This window comes from Cebidichthys violaceus, unplaced genomic scaffold, assembly GCF_023349555.1.
Source record: "Cebidichthys violaceus isolate CVI_PGR_0920_01 unplaced genomic scaffold, fCebVio1.0.p SCAF_17, whole genome shotgun sequence".
Lineage (NCBI taxonomy): Eukaryota > Metazoa > Chordata > Actinopteri > Perciformes > Stichaeidae > Cebidichthys > Cebidichthys violaceus.
In genome coordinates, this window is record NW_027176340.1 from 7,340,360 (window position 1) to 7,363,896 (window position 23,537).

At 40.1% G+C, this 23,537-nt stretch overlaps 1 protein-coding gene across 2 annotated transcripts; it reads right to left on the reverse strand.

The window, feature by feature from the left end:
* Positions 1-795: 795 nt before the first annotated feature.
* st7l (suppression of tumorigenicity 7 like) lies at positions 796-15,532 on the reverse strand. Of its 2 annotated transcripts, none has more exons than XM_068712425.1 (15): positions 15,364-15,532; positions 14,785-14,867; positions 14,006-14,165; positions 13,866-13,920; positions 13,572-13,687; positions 13,251-13,329; positions 12,982-13,070; positions 12,514-12,614; positions 12,231-12,345; positions 12,024-12,096; positions 11,822-11,924; positions 5,794-5,944; positions 5,235-5,327; positions 4,908-5,047; positions 796-3,073 (listed from the first exon to the last, which is right to left on the reverse strand). In XM_068712425.1, the coding sequence occupies exons 1-15, from the start codon at positions 15,530-15,532 to the stop codon at positions 2,978-2,980; spliced, it is 1,623 nt and encodes a 540-aa protein (XP_068568526.1). In that variant the 3' UTR covers positions 796-2,977. The 2 variants fall into 2 exon arrangements, with proteins under 2 accessions (XP_068568526.1, XP_068568527.1); XM_068712426.1 differs by having other exon boundaries at positions 5,788-5,944; positions 15,364-15,518.
* Between the last annotated feature and the right edge of the window lie 8,005 nt (positions 15,533-23,537).

A 23,537-nucleotide genomic window follows, 5' to 3' on the forward strand; every position in this document is an offset into this window, starting at 1 on the left:
TTTAGTATTTCATTTTTCTTATTAACCCTTCTATGGCCATACATGTTGTAAATGTCTCAGACTTCTCTGACCTTATCATACAGAGAAGATAAAATGAAACGTCAATATACTATGTCTTCATTACATATTTGTTGTTGACATGTCTTCTGTTTTCTCTCTTTTTTTTTACTTGCTACCCTGACTTTGATGCACTCCGGAGGTCAGTGAACAACTCGTGTTTCGACATGCAGCACGAAAAACTGCACTCTGGCACTGAGAGCGAGACACTTGAGCACCCGTCAACAATCCTCGACAGCGATTTTCATTACCGCATGCTCGCCACTTGAGCACGAGTGTATGGAGTATGATTATGGCACCAATGGCTCGCTGAGAACTTGCCACATAAAAGCATCTGCTGATGGTGGTGGAGTGGTGTAATCATAATGATGGCTCTTGACTTTATATAGTCCAGGAGCAGCAGCAGGGTGGCAGAGCGAGGAGTTTGTCCTTGAACAAGATATACCAACTCACTGTCAATACACAAGTGATTTCAAAATATGAAGGGGGATTGCATCCACCATATAAAAAAGTAAAGAATTTAAATAGGTCTCCCACTTTATGTTGAAAATAGGTTGCTTTGGAGATTATCTGTTTATCAAATGTTTTCGATTTGATCAGACAGAAAAAAATGGCGTACAACCGTTTTTCTTGTCTGAAATTGAAGTAATCAGCATCTACACATTCATTTAGAAAACACCAATTCAGCATTTTTAAACAGTAAACCAAACAAACTCAACAACCAAACAGAAACAGAAGGAAATTGCACTGAAACAGAAATTTATTGAGTTTTGCTTTCAAACTCATCCAAGGGTAGTTACAATTTTTTCAAACATTCTCCTGTCTTCAGCGTGAACTCTCATATTTCGGTTGTACACTGTAAAATTTCACATTTCAAGTGTCACAAATTTAAAACGGACAGATTACAGACCAGAGATGCAAAACAGAATCTTTGTAGTTTGGAGCGGATAAGGGTTATTAAAATCATAATCCAACTTTGCGACACACTGTATCACCATATAAATCATCACCAGCGTTCCCTTTTCTACTTTTACACAAGTGCGTTTGCCATCGTTACTTTAACCGCTGTATCTAACAATGCTAATCAACAATTCTGTTACACATTACATTTGAAGGCATCTATTTATCAAATTGAATCCATCAAAATTTAACAGAGTTGCCACTCGACTTGACATCAATATTGTAGGTGCAGTCAATGCCAAATTACACAATAGCTAAACCATTATCAAATTGGTTTAATTATTGTGATGTTCGAAAAGGCACTTTATTGTCACATGTTGTATAACGTGTAGAGTAAAGATTTGTCACTTACAGTACATCCCAGGGCATGGGCTCTATATTGTTGTAATATAATGTTGTAACGATAATGTAATAACTATCAAGTAACATCACTTGACACAATAAAGTAAACATGTCCGCCTTAAGTACTTCAAAATGTAATAGACCTGTTAATGTAATAAACAATTTGGAATGTTTCGTATCATTCTTATCATTCATGAACCAAGTGGTACAACAATTAATGTTTTCTTTTTTTCAATAACAGGATTATTTAAAACAATTACAGGCTTTTTTTTTTTCTTTTCTTTTTACAATTTTGAACCAGGCCCATTTGTTTCTGACAGGTTATTACATTATACTTTACAACAAGGACGCTGGCATCTTAATTGATAACACAGAGATGAGTAAATCAATTAGTAAATTCAATAAAGTCAGAATTAAACCAGATACAGAAGAATCAACTCATGTTTCTGACAAAATGAACAGACGCAGTCGGAGGCAGAGCAAGTGATATTTGTACATAAAAAGTTAAAATAATAACTTACTTTGTAGAATTTGTCTGTGCATGCCTGTTCATTTTGCCACCCATCGGCAAATGTTGACGTATTTAGAAATACTGTTATCTCAAGTATTACAGCAGCCTTACGTTGCCTCAGTTGATTCTACTGTACCGTGTGCTTCTTTCATTGCTGTTCGGCGTTTGAGACTATCGCACTGACTCATAACATTTTGTCGCGCAATCAGCGGGAACGAGTGTGCGGAACTGTGACCAGTGATGATCCCATTTACATTTCAATGTTGCTGGGGCGACGGTTGCCCCAGTGATATAGTGCTGAGGTGTCATCCCGTGGTAACAACTGCTGAGCTGCAGAGGCGTTGTATACACTGCAGGCACTTCGAGGCTGTAAATCACAGCTCTGTTTTTAGGAGGCCTTACAGACGTTTAAATCCGCCCCGCTGGATGTCTGTGGTGCATGGAGGGTTGACGTGGGACACATAGGGTCCCATCCCAAATATCCAATGGGATCTTTTGTGATATAGACAAATAAATGAGCGGGGAATGGAGAGGAATAGGATCATATTGGCAAACATTCTACAAGGGACATCCTTCATGTATATACTGTCTGTTTACTGTTGTCAGTAACACACTGGTTAAAACTAACTCATCTGACTTGACAGTAGTTAGTATTAAAAACATGCCGTTTTAGCTTCTTTCTTACGTGTGATTTATTTATTATTGTGATGGAACAGGGGAGTGCCTCTAACCCCTTATTTCATTTTTGCACCAAAAATCTTCAACAAGGCTTTGTGGGAAACTCCAAAACCACATTTTTGCAGAGGGCTAACACAATGACAAACGAACGTGTGGAATCGTTGCAGATGGTGTTCACTAAATGTGCTCTTGGAAAAACTGTGGCCGCTGGAACAGTGTGGGAGGGCATCTTAAGAGTGGCTTCGCCATGTTGATACAACCTCAGCCAACATAATCAGTAACAATGCAGCAAGTGGACAGTAATGCTGAAGACAGGAGAGCAAACACTTTTTGTCTGAGGGTTTGGAGTGGTATTGGTGTGTGTGTGTGTGTGTGTGTGTGTGTGTGTGTGTGTGTGTGTGTGTGTGTGTGTGTGTGTGTGAGATGGGGTCAGATTCGAGTCAGCTGGTGCCAAAAACTGGACGGCATGAAGCTTTCCATCTTGTCTGCGAAGAAACCCAGGGGTGCAAAGAGTGTGCTGAAGAACTGAAAGAGAGAGAGAAACAGAATGAGCCTTAAAAGCTCTTCCCATTTGTTCTCTGATAATGTTTAAGTATAGCACGCTCACAATTTTCATTTTCAACATGTTATGTAACTTATGCAGTACATACTGACTCAAAGCCTGACGTAAAACTTTTACAAAAAGTAAGTTTCAAAAGGAAAAATAAACATTTCTAGTATATATAATTAAGAAGAATAAGATAAAGCACATAAATCCAGACACTGTGCTCTAGCTCATCTGGTACACTGGCAGACTAACGTGCATGGGGAAAATAATAAGTTAAATTCAAACGAATGTTCAATCCACCGTAAAGTTTGATGTGTTTACAAGGACCCCTGGTGTTCTTTCTGGAAACAAGACCGGTGTGATATTAGGAGTATTGATCTTGCTCAAAATAGAAAAAAACCCAGGATGCAGTTATGTATTTGAGTTGCAGCAGAGCCGCCCAGAAGCGTTTCCAGAGTACAGGGAAGACAAAAACAAAGCAGCAATACTTTTCAGAGTATTAACATTTTTCAAATGTTGTTTGTGGAAAGCGTTGCTCACAGACAATTCAATTTCCTTATCTGATTTGGGGATACACTTTATGTTATCTTGACTTTTATTAGGAGCAATCATGATTTTGTCTCTACCAAATCGGACAAATACGACTCATACTTAGAACCTAGAGGGAACAGCTCAAACACTCATTTTCATGATTACCAGCAGGGAATATATGCACTGAGATCTAAGATTAGGATCTAGGTTGTACAGTATAATAGGTATGTGTATAAATCAGTGATGTAAGGTTGCTAGTAACAGTGAAATGTCCTCTAAAATATTACAATATGGTTTCTCCCTGAAACTACTTGAGGTGTGCTTGATACACTTGACACTTTAATAGCCTCATAAGTGGATGTATCAGCCCGGCCAGACAAGTGCAAATCACGTACGCCTCTAATCCCATTTAATATATGACGCATAATTAACTGCTACGCTATACATGTCTGGTGTCCATAAATTAAGGCAGACCGCCACCACCACCACCACCAGCACTGTCTTGGATCGCCTGTTCAAGAGCAGCAGATTCAGAGGAATCTGTTTTTCCTCAGAAGGCAGCGAGGACCTCTTCTGTTCCTCCCTCACTGGTTTTCACGCACTCCATCTGAACATTACGCAAACCAGGCTCGCCGGGGCTGCTGTAAGAATCCTATCTGCCCTCAATCTTTCCCATAACAAAAGGAAGAGCACTAGATGTTCTCTGCGGCCTTGTTTTTACTACGTGTCTATGTAAAGGCAGGCCCTAATAAACAGTGGGACCATAAACAAATGATTCGCCAAAGGAAGGAGTTTGCCAAACTAGCTAAAAACAGATAGCGCAACACTTCTGTCATAAATAAACAGTAAAAGGAAGTCATAGGTGCATTCAACTTTTCGAAATTATGTTTGAAAATTTTTGTTTGTAAAGGGCGATAAGCTTGCATTATCCAACTGTGGTCACTGATAGCTTAAGCTGGGCTACAGCTTGTTTTGGCGGGAAACACAGACTTTACAGGCCCACGACTCTCATGAGCCTCCAGTGTTACCGACAGTGATGGAAGGCAGCAATTACCAACGGGGGTTTAAAAGATTCAGGTTACAAACAACATGCATTTAAAGCACAGACCCAATCAGAGATTAACCAAAGATGTGAGCGGTCAGCCAATTTACACACAAGTTAATCTTGTGTAATGATGAAATAGTGGACCATCTGAATCAGCATCTTTAAATTGTATCTTTAAATTGTACGGCAGAAACGTTTGAGATGAAAATTGCGATGTGTATAGCTGAAGAACTTACTGCTTTGGCAAAGACACCCATGAGCTCAGGGAACTGATGTGTGAGCATGGCCAGCATGGCAGTGAAGGAGCAAAGGCCTGCTGTGAAGAGGATGAAGAAGGGAAGCTCTTTCTTCGGGTACACAGACACCTCGTGGAACGCTGGAGCGCAAAAAATGAGAACGGTCAGAACAAGAGAGTAAGGCAAAGTCGTAAGCAGTGCAGATAAACAAAAAAATAAAGGTTTTTGAATAGACGCGGGGGTTAAATAATGAGAGGATGATTACACAACTAGGTACATTAATGGACTGCATGTAGACTATATATATATATATATGTATATACTTACAGGGCAGCAGTTCCCTATCTGCTGTTTCTGTGCATCCTGGGTAAGGGTAAAACAGGTGACCCTTCTCCAGAGGGTAGGGAATTATCCGGAAGGCTGTTAAAGTGGACAAAGGCACAAAGAGGAACTTGAATGAAGATGAATAACACAACAAGTATGACTTAAACAGCCGGCATCATTTTCAATAAATCACTAAAGCAGCTAAATATTACACAGTGACAAGATACTACCGTGCTAATGAAATATAACATTCTTCCTGTGCTTCGCTTGAGGAACGATCTCATTCCTCTCAGGCTGTGCATGCATGACTCACGACACAACAATGTAAAAATGAAGAGCAGGAGAAGACACTGTGGGTCTCTGACGGCTCAGCTCTATTGAAATAGTGTTTAATTGGGACTTCTGAACATACACAGAATGGGGCGCACTCGCTCTCAATAGAATCGAAGAATAAAAGTAGGATTTGGAAAACTGAAATGAATACAACTCATTAACATTAAATAAAACAAACATCACATGCAAAGCGGTGGTATTGGATAGAAGCAGTAATAGTTACACATACTGCCCTCCCAGGTGCAGTGTAGTAGGTTTAAGGCTCCCTCTGCCCTCTTCCAGTGCTGCAGGTGGAAGAAAGCATATGCCACTGCCTCGCTGTCACCCCTCTTCAAGATGTGCTCTGGAGGAAGGATCAGGCTCTTCATCTCTAATAAGTACTACAGACGAGGGAAAAGGAAGAAATACACAACTTCTGGTAAGTATACACTGCGGTACCTCAATGCTTTGTGGTCTCCTGAGCTCTGTAAAGCCTTGTTTAGGTACACTGAATAACTGTGATAATGTCCAGTGATTTCTCAGCTTATAACACCAGCTTCAGTGGATTCACACTGAAATATTTGTATTCTTTAAATTATATTTGGTTGAGTATAGTTCTATATGAAGATGTTAAATTGACCTAGACACCCGTGGGCTGAGATGAATACCACGTAATTGCAACGTCCACCGTTTGCACTCACTTGGAGACATTTTGTTGTTACCCTCCAGTCTTTTATCGCATAAATGAAAAATGCTGGACATTTTTTTTAACATTTAGCAAGCAAAAGGAACCCAAAAGTTTTTTTTTTCTCAGGCAACCAAACTACAACTAAAGTCCCAGTGAATATCTGCATTCTTACGTTCAACAGGTGGTGAGAAAGAGGCAACTCGAATGGGGCGCTACATTATTTGTGCGAGGTCAGCAACTGTTAACGTAAATTCTTGCCCCCTTGTGGTCAAAAAACTAATTAATGCAGCTTTAATGGTTTCATTCGCATATCGTCTCCTTGTTTCTCAGTCAGCACTTCACTTATTCTATTCTATTGGGCAATTCCCCCCAGGCTGAAAACATATTTTCTACATGTGAGGTATTCGTTGACAGCCTTATTTTGCAATTGTTCAAGGCGTGGGGGGGACGGGACGCTTCCCAAACCTCTCGAGTGTGTGTTATTGTTACAGTACAGTACATTCATTCCATGAATGTGCAACACCCCCCCGCTCGCCCCTCCTCTCTTTCCCTACTGTGTAAGTTGGTCCCAGTGAGTCAGTCGGTTTGCTGTGCCGACAAAGGCCCACATCCCAGAGTTACGGCCTATAGAGCAGGTATGCCTTCTGAAATAACAGAAAACAAGCATCTAGAAATAACAACACGAGCGCATTGTGTCATATATCTTTGTAACTAAGGCCTAGCTCTGTCCGTAGATGAGTCATTAATAGATGTACGCTGACTTTGATGACATGCTGCTCTATGTACTTTAGGTCTGTGGTGCCCAGTGTGGCATGGGTCCGTGTTAGACAAAAACCCGCGTTCGGGGCTGGGGCCCCCTGGGCTGGATTCCCAGGCGGCCAGCTTCACAGCGCTCTGGATCTCAGACTGACACTTTGGGAAGGTTACCCCACAGCTAATCCTGTCTAATCCCCTCCATGGTCACAGGCTCAGCCAGCCAGCCATCCGTCCAGCCAGCCAGCCAGACCTTGCCGCTTCACCCATCTCCCCCTGCCTTACCCTCTTTCTCCACTCTCACCCTTCTCCACCTGGCCCATCCCCGTCTCTTTCGTGCTCCTTTAGCTTGCAAGACGTGAGCCTGGGTCCCATCGTGTCCCCTGGTTCATCCGTCTTTGGCAATGTCAGCCATGTCAATGTCCTCACTGAACTGCGGCCAATATTCGTGAAACATTTCTGTATATTGTGTTCTGTGCAGACGGTTTGCCAGGCCCCACCCTCACCCCTCTGTTGTGTGCTCCTCACTCGCCACCTCCCGACTCGGACTAAAAGCTCAATCAAGCACGCAACCAGCCAACAGGTGTGAACACCGAGCCTCACTTCATTGAACCGTTCCCGCAGACTGTCATGTCTTCCAGCCTCTTCTCTTGCTAACATCCTCTGTAGCCGCTACAACGCTCGGCAGCTCGAGACAACCAGAAGCTGCTTGTTTGACCCTCTCACTTACGCTGTCCGACTGACTTAAAATCAGCTCTCTCTGCTCCAGCCAAGACATTTGACTGTCCGCCTTCATCCTCCTCACCATTTCGCTCTCCTTTCTTCTGAGCACAAACCTTTCACCATCCTCTACTCCCCACGGCATCGGTGTCGAGGCAGCCAGCCAGCCAGCTCAAGAGGAAACCTACCGCTTCTCTGTTGCAGAGAACGGCAACTGATGAAACAACACGCATTTCGTTTTACGCTAACGCTTAAGGACACGCGCGAAGCATAAGGAGTAGGGAAGGCGATCTAAATTTGGGGCCCAATCCTGAATTTCAGATTCATTTTGACAATCTCATAGCGAGCCAATTTGTTATTTTTTTGGGTCATCCGGGATATTTTACACACATTACTACCTCCATGTTATTCTGCTGCTGATAATGAATGAGCAGTACACAGCAGCCATGTAGATCTGGGTCCTCTGTGGTTTAAGAATAACCATTTAGAGAGGCTGGCTGCTCAGCTGTCCTTCCTTGCATGCCACGCCATTAGACCTGGTGACACCTCAGTCCTCTGTGCTGGCCGACCCCCCCCCCCCCCTCTCGTTCCTCGGTCCGCTTCTCCACTCCCTGTCGCCTCTTTGATGAAGGGATTGAGTTTCATGTGTTCTCCTTTTATCCCTGGGCAGTCATAAGCTCAGAGCATAACTCATAAGCTGCCTTCTGATTCTAATCTGCAGCACTTTGCTTCTCACAATGGGACACACAGGCAACAATGACATCAGCCTTGTAGTTGCTCTATAAGGGTCAGACAAACATACACTTGTACAGTGAAGAAACCCCCCAAAAAACAGGTGTTGCAGATTAAGAATCCAACCTCTACTGAGGACAGTGGCAGATAACTCACAGCATTTATTCCAAAGTGGGCCAGGATGAGGCAATTCCTTCAGACTCCCTTTGCCTTGTCTGAATCAAACCTCATCCATCTTAATTTAGAGCAAACCCGCGACTGCTGCTGCGTCTCAAATTACAAACCAAAAAAGCCAATTTCAGAAGTAAACTTAGCAAAGGTCTGCATTTTGTGAGTCTCGACGGGCCATCTATGAGAACATGCCAACCAGAATGGGGTGCGATGACAAACCGCCTTCCAAAGTGGAGTAAACTAGCAAAGGTAGATGGAATGGGGTCACCCAGACTGCCTCAAAATGAACGCGTACGGACCAAAGTGGTGCTAAATGTAAATGTAGAACAGATTCAGACAGCAGGAACACTTGATCAGCTGTCCAAGCATCCGGCAAACTGTCAGTTTGTTAACCACTGGCTGGTAGACAGGCTGATTGGAATGGAGAAAGGGGTGGCGGAGGAGGAGGACAAATAGAGAAAGACAAGAAGATGAGGAGGGGAGGGGGCGAGAGGGCGGTGTGCACTGAAACAGACTACATGTGTGGGTTTAGTGTAGCTTTTTGAGCAGTTTGAATGGACTCATGTGACGAAGCCTTGTGTGATATTCATATATAATCTCTCTCACACACACACACACACACACACACACACACACACACACACACACACACACACATACACATACACTGAATGCTTGACCTAACATTGTTCCTTCATTTTTTTTATTTTTATTTTTTTTATTTATTTTACTTTCAGTGCAACTCTGGTATCTCTTTTGGCCTTTCTATAGCAACACAAACACACACAGACTTTGTTATAGATTCACCTTTGACCTTTCCTGCTGCCTTACACTGATATATATATTAGTAATTATATTTATTAATATCACAATATTTTATAGCAAAAACCGTAACAAATTACAAACCATATCGTAATGATTTGTACGGTCAAGTATCGTTGCAGGTCACTCACTGAATTTATTCCAAGTCCCATAGTTATAATACATATATTTTCATAATAGAGTAGAGTAATACCTTTTATAATGCATTATAAGTTACTCTAAATGATCATTGTCTTAGTACAGTAAAAAAAATATAAGCAAGAAAAACAATTACTTCACTTAAAGCAAACAATGACCACTTAGATTAGAGCTCTAATTACATTAAAATGCTTAATAACAATGATTATAATGTATGATGAAATAGTATAATGAATAGGAATTATACTACACTATGATCCTTGTGACCAGCAATCGTAAGGTATTATGAAACTTGACCGTATAAGTCATTTAAAATGCTTTATAATGTGTTATAATTGTTGTTATGAAGCATAATGAATATTTACGAGCGCTTATACATTTATTACAGTACTATAAGCCGATTATAACGCATTATAAGTATTTATATAATGCATTGCAGACATGGGCGTCATAGAAAGTGTTAGCTTTATTTATTATCAGCTACAAGGAAAATACATTTCTTAGAAAAGTCACATTAGAAATGAAGCAGCGTAGAGTAAGATTCATCACTTTTGTTATGTTACTGTACTGAATAGACTAATGGATTGATCACTGATGAAGGCGTTCATTAGTTGAAGCCCTACATGTACGTGATGGCGTTATTTTCTTGGATGATGACTTTCTTAAGTAAGAGTACAGTATTAGGCATCATGGAATTTCTGGATAAAGCCCTTTACAGATCCTTCTTAACAGAAGGCCACAGGTGCACAGGTCACAGGTGCACTCATCATGCCAGACAACACAAAGCAACAACCCCCCCCCTCCCCTCCCTTCCTTCCCCACTGTTACATTTTCACATACAGCGGGTCAAAAAACGTAACACAACTCTGTTATGAGGCCTGAGTAAGTACCAGATGCCAGTCAAACGCTGAAAGATGAGCCTCCCAATAACCCTTCTGTGAAAGGTGTGTTACAAACGCCCTAAAGTTGACAGTGGTGGCCAACATCAGACTCTCTGTTTGGCTCCAACAGGGGATGAGGGAACATGAGAGGATAAGAAACAGGATGAGGGTACGTGATGAGAGGAGAGAGGATGGCTGCCTCTGGGCACAGTGGGGAGGGAGCAGTTGGAAAGACGTTGAAAATGAGTGCCCTCACTTTAAAAAAATCAAAGGCTGGATCAAAGTGCTGGCTGACACCCCTGCACCAACGCCCCCTCACACACACACACACACACACACACACACACACACACACTGATTCTCTTTCTGTCTCTCAGTCCGTGAGATGAAACAACACCACACTACAAAGGCTAATCTGAGACAAACCTCTGCTGCAACTAGTTGTGTATGACTGTGTGTGTGTGTGTGTGTGTGTGTGTGTGTGTGTGTGTGTGTGTGTGTGTGTGTGTGTGTGTGACATCTAATCCTGTGGGAACTGATGGGAAAGGCCAGAGAGATATCCAGTTGTAGTCCCATGTTCTCCCTGGTTCAGGTCTATAGAGAGCTGCTCTGCACTGGGACCAGTCTGTTGTATGTTTACAGTTTTTCTTGGCACCCAAGTGTGAAGTTCAAACTACACTATTAGTAAAAACACATAATGCATGTATAAACCCAAAAATACGATATCTTGTAACAGTAGTTGATGATGAGGGTGAATGTTTTCTATATTGTCCCATTTAATTGTATTGAATTGATAAATACTGAATACAATAATCACCCAAACTACTGAAATAGAGACATAATAGACAAATATACATAAGAGCTGTAAGTACTTAAGGTAACATGTCAGGTGTGATCAAATGAATTAGGAGCTAAGTATTAAGACCGCCACTGACACCTGCTGTTGAGACACCATATATCATGTCTGGATGGAAGCGCCTGCTCTATTTGAGCTCTATGAGGTCACACCACCTGTTACTGCAGACATACCTCACCTATAATTGTCTGACTGATTGTTTACCTGTCTGCCTGTTTTGCCCGTTTGTTCTGCATGTGACCGTGACGCATGGCAGACATGTGAGACCTGTGTGATCGGACTAAATATAGAACTAATGGGATTCAAAAAATCTACCCAAACCACTTGCAGCATAGCAGCTGGATGATGGAAAACATACTTTAACGCACACATTTTACTGTGGAAATAAAACTGGAAACATGCGGCCCGAACAGAGACTTAACTCAAAGATAAGTCTTTGGTAATTGTGGAACAGGAGCGGGAACAAATCACAGCATTAAGTGATCAATGGGTTATTATTATGAGTCTAATAACTGACCTTTGGCACGTGTGGATTGAACTCAACAGCTCTGTGTATGGCCTCCACAGCATTCATCTCTGCTGTGCTCAGCCCTCGCCGTGACGCGGCCTCTGGAGAGAACCTGAGACAAATGAAACGTGTTTAAGAGATGCTCATGTTGAATTGTATGCAAGGCTCAAAAGATCTATTAAAAACTATCTGAACCGATATGGACACATACTTATCTGATACAGCCCGTGCTTTCAACAGTGCAGATGTGTAGCATATAGTGGCTGATTTTGGCAAGCTGATGTCTATAATGGAAGAAGAAATTGGGGTCATGTGACAAGCGTCATACATTTTCAGGATCGATTCAATGGCACTGAGCTCAGTTCCGTCCGAAAACAATATGATGACATAAAATTATTATTAATGCGTTCAGTGTTACCGTCATATTTGGCGAGGACCGCTTGGACATCGGCATATGCCTGAAGCTCTAGAAGTGCCTCTAAGAGGTTTTCATGTATATTTAACATTCCCAAAAGTGGGAACTCCTTCATTAACTGTAAAGAGAAAAAGCACCATACATTAACAAAACAAGTCGTCAGTAGTACTACTGTACAGCCATTGTTTTTAAATACAGTAAATATGTTGCCTCCGGTACTCAGCTGCATGCGTAATTCCACAAATAGCACACTTTAGCAGAAAGCATTTTTTTGACAGAAACTCACATCTCTCATCATTTTCACTGCTTCTTTAATCCGACCCAGCTTGCGTGCACACATTGCCAGTCTGCGTTTAATGTACACCAGTAAGTTGATATCTTTTCCAGCTGTGGATGGCAAAAAAGAAAATATGAGACGTTTGATGCACAAAAACGCTGAACAATCCATAGACGTTAAAAACATTATAAACATGGATTGAGTTGTTTTATTATGTATGATACCACTTCAAACGTGTGCAGAGGAAAAGCAATGACATATTGATGGAATATACACACACACTCACAATCACAGGGAGGAGTGAACAGATGTGGTCTATTCCATTTATAACACGATAAGTGGAGTTGCTCAATGTGCCACCGGGTGTGGCAGTGCATTGGGTGTAGTTATTCCTCAACAGGTTAGCTATCTTCCTGCTACTGTGCCTCACGGTTCAGTCATTGTGGGTACTTAATGCTGATTCAAATCCATTCTTACCGATACTTAGAGCTTTTTTGAAGAGGCGCTCAGCTTCTGTGATGGTCGTGGCTTCTTCCTCTGCTAAAAGCACATACGCTGCAGCACACCTGCAGATGGGATGTTTGCATGCACATGAAACACTTGAAAGCGCCCATAAAAACGCCATAATATGACTAAAAGAATGTATATGTGCTATTCAGCAACAACAGTTTTAGAAGTTACAGTATTGTGTTTATAGACACAGTATTTAAGGAAAGAATATGTAACTGTGGAAGAGCAGGACTCACTCTTGGTTCATTTCTATGGCCTGGTAAGCTGCTCTGATCCTGGCTTGAGGATTTCTCTCCCTCCAGGCTTTCTGCATCACTGTTGAGACATGATTTGACTTATTACAGATGCAACCATACGACATATTGAATTGCAGTCAACAAAAAAACCACAACAAAAAACAAAAAGCAGTTCCATGAGAACATTTATAAAGTGTCAAAGAAATCTCTTCCAATGGAATATGCTGGCAGTCTTCTGCTTGTACGGTTCAAAACAACAAAGAAATATCACATCTGTATTTTATTTTTACTAGATTTTGTCTGTATTTGATTCAAACTCACCAGCATCTTCTGGTCTTATCTGCGGAGTGTCTCCTGTGAAGAAGGTCTGATGGTCTTGAGCAGACAGGTTCATATCGTAGTATGTTAAGGGTTCCTTCCCTGTCACCCAGGTGTACCTGTAGTTTAAGATATGTTGCTACAGTTTCATGTTCCACAAGGAATCAAATGAAATTAAACCAAATTCCTCTTCACCAAAGTCACAAAGTATTTATAAACAGACATTATGAACCATCCATTTTAAAGTACTATTAGATGCATTCTACTCGGCTACATAAATACTTGAGTCACACATACCTGTTGTATTCTGCTCCTCTGAACAGATTCAAAGGGTTCCTCCAGACCTTACACTCTGCCGAAAAGGATGATATTGTTGTTAGTACTTGTGGTATTATGAGTAGTATTGCTGGTATAGTTTGTGTTATATACATATCTACCTGAAACACTGGGCCTAGGCTCTGCCTCTCCATTGACTGATGCAAACAGACCAGTAGAGGAGCTGCTCTCCACTCCACCCAGAAGAGGACGCAGGTGGCTCACTGACACTTGTTCAATGAACGAGGTCCCATATTTACGAAAATACCACCACTCAAATATCTGCGGAGAGAACACACACGGTGACGACATGTTTTACAAAAAGTATATGATTGGACCAAAATTACTGAGTTATATCTGAGTGGCAATTGCTATCATATCACTAGAATAGTGTTTTATTTTTCATGTCATGCCCCCTGAGGAAGAGAAAGACAGGCTGATCATTTTGTTTTTCGTCAAAAATCTGTCCATCTTGTACAACACATGTCATTTTTTTTCCGCTCTGCATAAGTCTTGCTAACCCGAATAAACACAACCGTGCCAACATTAAAGCACTCGTGTTTGTTTATTGCTCCAAAGTAATTCAAATTAATTCAACTTTTTATCTGCTTCATAGTATTTTAACTCCCTTTAAATGGCTTTGCACCCTCCCATATGAACCACTGCAATGGGTTTAGTAGAATTATTTTTCATTACAGCCTTGAATTTAATAGTGACACTTCTCTAAAAGTAGGTTTCCACCCACACATGTGTAATCTTCCCGAATACGAATTTCAAATTCAGGACGAGGTGACTGCAAATTGTGTCTGCTAAGAGGCCTAAGAGCAAATATCATTTTGCAAAGAGGTGACTATTTAACATGTAATAGATGGTGTGAGAAATAACTGAGACGATAACTCACAAGGATGAGTCCAGAGATGAGAGAAGAGGTTCCAGTGAGAGCCACATAGAATTTTGGGGTCAGTGTATTCAAAAACACTGAGGCTGAAAGAAGAAGAAGAAGAAGAAGAAGAAGAAGAAGAAGAAGAAGAAGAAGAAGAAGAAGAGGGGACAGTCAGGATAGTGTCATAGTAGAACCAGAACTGAGAGAGGTTAGTGTCCACTGTTGTGACCATGCACTGAAATGCATGCCAGGGCCAACAGAATAAAAACAAACATTAGAAGTGGGTCTGGAATAGCAGGTGACATGTAGCCACATACAGTATCTTGACTATACGATGAGCGAAGAAGCCTACTTGGTAATACAACAATAACCTACCGAATTATGAATATATGCAATACAGCCTGCTGTTAGAAAATAATACAACCAAGACGCAATCGATATGTAAAAGCTCGATTTAAATGTAACCAGAGAGTCGCCATTATTTGTGCTTGAATGAGTCCGACACCGAACTGTCAAACCAACAGCTCGCGCTTGCTGTCAGCTAAAGCCAGATACCCGAAGGCTAACAATAGCTAGCTAGCAGTTGCATTAATTCACCTGAGGTAAGAGATTCCTGCAGTTTCAGCGGGCTCCACAGGACGTATATCATGATCAGCACCATGCCGAACCAAATGAAGCACACGTAGGTCCATGACCAAGAGAGCCAAGACTTTAATTTCTCTGTAAATCCGAGAGATTGGGGATTACTGCCAGCGGTGTCCTCCATGTTTCTCCGGATGCCTGTAAACAGAGGAGTCACGTGATCACGAAGGAAGATGACTTCTATTTTGAAATTTCTACAAAGATCCGTTTCCGGGGGACGACAGAAGAAAAAAAAATAGAATAATAATTTTGTCCACGAATAGTGTTGTTTACTCATCATCCAAACAGAAATAATTGGTTTCATACAAATGTATTGGAGTTGAGTTTGAGATAAATCAAAGCTTATGTCTGGCTTTTGAGTCTAAGTGACAAAATATGTCCAAAAATATAGACATTAGTTGCAAAGGGGCCCACTCTAGAATATTTAATTAACGAAGTGTGTTATTTCATCTGACTCTTTATCAGTTTACTAATACAAGTAAGTAACCCACTGTACTTGAGTGAGTAGGACGTATATCTTTTTTTGTGCTAATAGGATACTTGTTATGCATTATAATAAACTCTAAAATACTGTGCAGTGCTTTTCACTCAACTCAATTGGTCCATGACATCATAGTTACTGGTGACTATGAATATTTGAATTTTAAAAACCAAACCAACACCTTGAAATTCTGATGTATTTTTATAAATTAAATTACCCAACAGAATAAAGTGGTATGTAATTAGCTCCACCTCCAAAAGCTATAACATTAAAGTGCTTCCTATATTTATGTTTGTGCATAATGAGTACTTTCACTTTTGATCCGGTAAATATATTTTGCTGCTACTTTTAATTGTTTAAAATGTTGGTAGCATGCGTTACATTTGGTTATTGCTTCACTTTAATATAGGGGTGCAGTTCACCCCTACATAAAAAAACATCTTTCATTTTACCAGGAAGGCTATTTGTCAATCTAGCTTTTTTTGGTGTGAGTTATCTATGTTTTGGAGGTATTGGCACTAGAGATGTCTGCCTTCTCTCCAATATAATAGGACTATATGCTACTTGGTTTGTGGTGGAAAGAGACATTGCTGTAGTGTTTTAGTATTTTTTGCATTGTTTTTGTATGTATTTTGGCGTTTTGAGCATGACAAGCCCATGTATATTCATTTTTGGGGTGAATTGTCCTTTTAAGTAATTAGTGAGTAATAGCAAGGAATACTTCTTCCACCCTCCTTTTAATATCAGGGCTTTAGGAAACAATTATCAAGATTTTGTATTATTATTTTGGTAAAGCAATTTGGCATTTATTTGGAAAAAAGATATATAATGATATCAAACAGAGAAAATGGCCAAAACCTTTTATTTTAGAAACTGGAGCCAATGATGTTTGGCATCTTTGTTCGATAAGTGATCAGCTAATAATTCATTGATTATTCAATTTGTTGGTGATTTGGTTTCTGTTGATCAAGTAATCCAGTCACTATATCAGCTCAGGCCTACTGATGGAAACCCTTCACAAGCTCATTTTAGCCTGTGCTATTATTCATGACCAGTAAGTGGGGCTATTACAACATTAATGCATTCCCTTCTGATGCCATCTACTGACTGCAGGTGGAGACAACGTTCAGTTTTGTTTACTTCCTCGTAATCTCTGAATTCATTACAATATTTTAGAAATTCATGTTTTCAGCCCTGTGAGTACTCTTTCATTCTAAGCTCCTCCTTTCATAACCAAACAAATGTTGCAGGCCTTATCTAAAGATCCAAATGCTATGGCCTCATTCAAACTGCCAAATCATTGTACATACAGAGTAGGCTACTCTCTATTCCTATGATTTACATAACCATAGATGTACTTTACCAAAAATAAACAATTCAGTAACATTGTTGCTAAAAGGTGAGTATATTGTTGGATATATACCACCAAGCACTTCTCACCTTTTACAATTGACTCACATCCCAACAGTGCAGGAATAAATGTGATTTGTTGGAGTGCATTTTAGTTGGAGGTTACAGCCACTGCATGACAGAGAGCCAGATTTGGTCCTGCTCACACATGCCCTTGGGTGTTTTCTGCCTGATGCTGATGGACAAGCACACGCGGGGTTAAAGGCCTGTCATATAAATCAGGTACAATCACTTTAGAGGTGAAAACATGCATGATGCTACTGACAGGGAGGAAGAGTGGGGAAAAGAAAGGAAGACTAAAAGAGGAACAACAGAGGTCTGTAGAAGTTATCGGGGGTGTACAGCACGACCTGAATGTCTGAATGTATTCTAAGCTGAAATGATATTTCCAAATGACCTCTGCTCAGTGACTCACTCTTTGATAAAACATACATGTAGCTTCCTGGAATATACCTGGTAAACAGTGTTATCTTCTCTTGTATTTACACTGCACACCTTATATCAGTTACATGTAGACCGCAGTCACATAAGACTTAGATGAATGCAAGGACATTTGTAGAATTTCTGTATCCATCATAATCACACATCTTGATTAAAGAATTGAATTTCTTTTTATTCAGCACATGGGGCAAAAGTTAACTTTACCTACATTTAGTAAGTATTTTAGTAGTTAGCTAAATTGCAAATATAAAACACATGATTTTCATAAAAATTGCAAGCAATGGACAGTAAGTGTGACATGACCTGAACACAATCGGTCAGCCAGTGTCCAGCCACGCAGAAGCAATATCTCTCATCATTCTGCAGTCACCTGTATACTTAAGGTTCATTTACAATTTCACGTCTCGCATCCATCCAGCCATTCTGGACTTCGTGTTCTGTTTATGTAGTTTCTTTCTTTTCTCTCCCCAAAGCTTTTAAGAGTCCTCTAATCATACATAATTAATCAGGGTTTTCACTTAAATGCACTGCATTTCTCACTCTCATTATTACTTAAGAGGCTGCTCTTTAAAGCTTGAAAATACCCGGCGCTCTCTTGATCGTATTGTTCAATAAGCCAGCTGTTACAACAAATGAGGATGTATAAGACTAAAAATATACAAAACACTCATCAATATTTTATCATTTCAGGCTTGGAGTAATGATATAATTTCATTACTTCGTATAAACATTCTAATTAATTCTGCTTGATGTCAGTGAAACATTTTAGTACAACCTGAGCAGAGATTTAGATGCAATGCAAATTTAATGAGTAATAAAGTTTGCTCTGAGCACTATAGTGCATGTGTACATACTATGTGACTGGTCGTTTGTCAGCTCTGTATTTGGTGGTCCCTTCTGATGGAAAACTTTAAACTTTATGAAACTGCTTCTTGTCTCCCACACTGCTTTCTCTTTGTGAGTTTGTATTACTTGTCTCCATGAAGGGACTCTCCCCCCAAGAGTCATTTCTCTCAAAACACTTCATTTTCAGAAGTGTGTGTTCTTTTTTTTGCATCAGGAGACCATGCCGTTTGACCACATCTGAAAGCAATGGTGCCGCAGAAAAATGACTTCCTCCACGACAGGCTCAGAGACCATGTAGCAACATTTCAACCTTTTTCTCTGTAAATCTATGAGGACGAGTGGACATGCTCTGCTGCTGTTTCATAACTACAATAATGACTAATTTTCACCACATTATGCTCCTGCAGAGAGGATACCCATCAGTAAAACAGCAGCAAAGGAGATGCATATCATGCACACTATACATTCCCCAACATTATGACTGATTTTAATAGAAAGGAATATGACGCTTCTGATAAATCTAATGAACAGCCTTGAATGTCAAATAAAACCGAAAACATAAAGCGGAAACATCCTCATTATCAGTGCACGCACTAGTACCATGAGAACGCAAAACATGTAATAACAGCTTAAGAGTGCAGCAAGCAGCCTCTCATCCAGTGTGTATGGAGGCTACTTCATCGTATACAACTCTGGCCAACTGTAAGGTATAAATGGAAGAGGCAGAGATGAATAATACATATGAATTACCTTCATGCAGTCAGGGTCATTTTTCCAACCCCCATCTGCTGCAAGAACATCATTTTTAGAAACAATAAAATTTAAGGCGAGGTGCATAGATAAAAACCGCAGGTATTGTAAGCGAACACCAGTGCGTCAATAGTTGCAGGAGCTTGAAAGGTGTTACAGTGCTTTCAGAAAGGTGTTAAGTGGTGTGTAACTGCAAACAAGAGCAATGAAAGTCTTTGTGCACTTAAAATTATAGCTGCAAATATCCTGCCTGTTTAATGTTAATAAGGCTTGTGTTTGAACTGTGAGAGGACGTCTGACGTCATTGCCCAGTCGAGGTATGTTGCCTTTCTTTCTAGTCTTTCCCAGCAGGACAGTTATTTTCCATGTCACTATTGAGGACGCATATGTTGTCTACGGGTGACTGTTAAAATCAGAATCCTTATATAAACCAAAGTATAGCCCAAACAGCAATACACAAATCAAATGACATCCTCAAATGAGCTGTTGAGTCGTCCAGTCACTGTGTTAATAGCGAAACACTCACAAACAGACAAGCATGGTGAATTACTGTACAGTAAGTCATGCATTGTCTTATTCCTACTGTGACTGTTGCGGTCAAGTCACCCAAACTCACTCAGCTATATGCTTAAAAAAGAATCTACAGCAGTGTGTGAAATACCTGCTGGCTGCTCTGCGTCAGTTATGGCAGAAAATCCTTTCTGAAACATACTATTCATGTCCTTGAATTAATGTTTGGCAATTTGAGAAATTAATACTGCTGTACATTATAAGCTATTTTACTGACAGACCATTTTTTAAAATATATTCTTTTGAAAATGCAGAATAATTAGCTCTCCCCCTGGCTTGATCTTAGCTAAGGTGCTCGAAGTATCCAAAAATTTGAACTGATAGAAGAGATATCTGCACACTTAAATCTATGCAGAGTACACATTATCTGAGCTTTTAGTCTAAAAGGACCTTAAACAAGTTTGCTGTTGAGGCTTTCAGGGGGTCTCAAGTGTCAATCGACCCTGCGTATTTTGCGCACTGGTCTACAGCCCTGCTGAAGGCTCTGTGAGGCTGTACTTAGGCACAGAGGCGCCTTGAGCTAAATGCTAATACTAGCCTAGCTAGCCTGGCAGGGGTTCGCCATCTTAGTTAAGTGTGTTAGCATTTTACAGTACCATTTTTAGTGAGGGAAAAGTCAAGGTAACTTAGTATGAGTCATCATCTAGGAACCACAAATGTTTGTTCACATTTTCCTATCAATCCCTTCCACAGTTTTGGATATATTACAGCCTGAACCGATGATCAACAGACAGACGCATTGCCATTCATGTCGCCAGCATGGTTTCCTGAGATCTTCTACACATCACAACAATAACAGATGATGGATCCAAAAATTAACTGACTCACAAACCTTCACTTTAAAGCATCAACATTTCCTTGAAGATACCTGATTGTATTCACAGAACCTGATGAGGTCTGACTGAGAGCATACGTGAAAGAACACAACAGCACTTCGGTCTCTGTGGTTTGAGTCCTCCATCACAGTCAACAGGCCTTGATTGCAGTTACTGCTGTTGAGAATCATGTAACCTTTATGGGATGGTTTCAAAGATGACTCATAGGCAAGCTAATTTTAGAGGGCTTTGTGCTTTAGATCGGCCTTGAAGTACACAATTATAAAACATGAAACACACTGACACAGACAAAGAAAGAAACACACTCCGCTTCATGTTGAGTCTCAATGGAAAAAGTAGGAGAAAACAGCCTTGAATTTGGAAGCAAGTTTTGAATATTTAGATGTGATGATTTACACAAATGGTTCCTGGCTGCTCAGTGGTTTTAATATATTTCTACGTAGACCTAAATAATTTTTTGTGGAATTTTAAATTTGATGATTTGGATAGTAGGTATGAGTGGCCTTTACCGTTATTTTAGACAGATGTAAAAATACCAACCTCGACCCCAAGTGCATGTGGTAAGTAGAAGAGACGTGAAATGAAACTATCACAAGTTTGTTTCTATGGAACCAGATGTGTTGATCAGGAGTCATCACAAGCTACAGGTTTGTCTAAAGATACAAATATAGAGCTGGTTTATGTACCCCTGTCTGTAGAATAAATATCTAGCCATAAGTGCCTTGGGCTCTCTCATGATGCACCATTTCATTATCTGCAGGAAACTTGTGAGTTGCTTTGACAAAAAACAACAGCTGAAAGAAGCTCAGGTCTTAGGTTTTAAAATTGTTAAATAAACAAAAATAAAAACGTTTTCAAAACACACAAAGTAACCTAAAGCAGGCCGCTGGTTAAAAAAAAAAAAAGTCTTTCATGAAATTAATCTAATAATTTAAATAAATAAGTTACCAGCCAAAACTGGTTTACACTGACGACATTGTTTTCATGAAGAAAATGTTGTATTATATTGGACTGACGGCCTTTAAGTGCCAATTAATGACAGAAAAAAAAAAAGATTGAGGGATGAAGGGAATGACCTTTAGTCAAACCTGAAATATAGTCAAATAATATATTTCAGAAAACATCTATACATATATGTGTAGTCACTACATTAAAAGAAACTACTCTTGTCAGCACAGCGGACAGTATAAGTGATGGCTGTTGGAAACTGACGGAAAACAAAACAACAAATTAAACCACAGCTCGTTTCACTGCTGTGTTTCTGACCTTTTACAGCGAAAGAAGACACGTTAGTGTCACTTGGACAAAACACTGCTGATTAACACGGCTAATCCCCTGTCCCTGACGTCACTACAAATCAACGTTACCTGGCCACTGGTATTTGTGGTGGAATACTAAGTCAGGTGTCAGGAACAACCAGATTCAAACTGACAGCATGTGGGAGAGTGGTTACCTTTCATATTCGTGGGAGCCCTTTTTTTTCTTCTTTTTATATGAAACTAAAATCTGGGGCAAAGTAAAGATCATGTTCCTCAAGCCCAGCGACAAAATCTATCTGAAGTGTCTGCAAGTTAATTGCGTTCACTTTTTCCCCCCTTTGCTTGGTGTGATAAAAAATATTCCACAGCAAAGTACTGTGAATGCACATGCTATGATGACAAAGTAGAAAGCTTTTATACTGTAAGAAGATCAGTGCTTTAAATACTGCAGTCCTTGTCAAATCAGATGATTGACAGCATTGAAGTAAAACACATTATGTAATGTAGCCTGGAAAAACAATATAATGTAGGTAAAATGTATGTAAAATGAATGTAAAATAAAAGGGTGATGCCAGTCAATCGTGCCGTAATACTCTAGATCTAACTATAATAGACATCGTGATTGTCCTGGCAGGGTCTCTAGATTCTCCCATGAAACACATAGTGAGACTGTGACCATGCGGCTTAAAGACTACTAACACTGATCAGCTCCATCTGCAGAAAGCTGCAGCCCATTTAAAAAATACTCAACGCTAAAAAGAAACACACACGTTTTCATTTGGAGGGAGGAAAAAAAAACCTATAGATTCTGTCTTTGAAGTAATTTTCTTTTTCATCCTGTGCACATTTTGTGTTTCACAGAAGCTGTGCATTTCCAAGTTTCTAGCCATCTGCGTAAATGTGATACCTCTCCTTAGTACAATGAACTGGAAATGGAAGCTGTGTTTCATATAATCCCCAAATCCATCCAACTCTCACATCCTATCATGCAAATTTGGTGCAGTTTGAAGAGAATCCGGTCTCCCAACCATATGCCTGAGCCGTGTAAAAGATACAACAATTTATTATGCATGCATTGCACCAGGCTTATGGTAATAAGGTATTAAATTAGTGCTGGACATTATTGCTCTACTATATCACTTCTGCTCAAAAGATTTTCATATAAGTCACATGAAACAGAAAAAGGAATGAGATTTTAGAACTGATTTGCTCGAAAGCTGTACCAGGGACTTCTTCGTACAGAATAACATTTGACCATTCAAATTCATTCTGCTGTGGTCACAGTGGTGGAAAGTAACTAATTACATTTACTTAAGTAGTGTGTTTAAGTACAATTTTTAGGTACTTGTACTTAACTTGAGTTCATTCTGCGTTATACTTCCACTCTACTAAATTAACGAGGCAAAATTGTACTTTTCACTCCACTAAATTTATTTGACAGGTTTAGTTACCAAGATTTTACCTCTGAAAACATATAATAAGTTTCTGAATTTCAATATATTGTCAGATCCTTTTGGCTTGTGATCTTTTACAAAG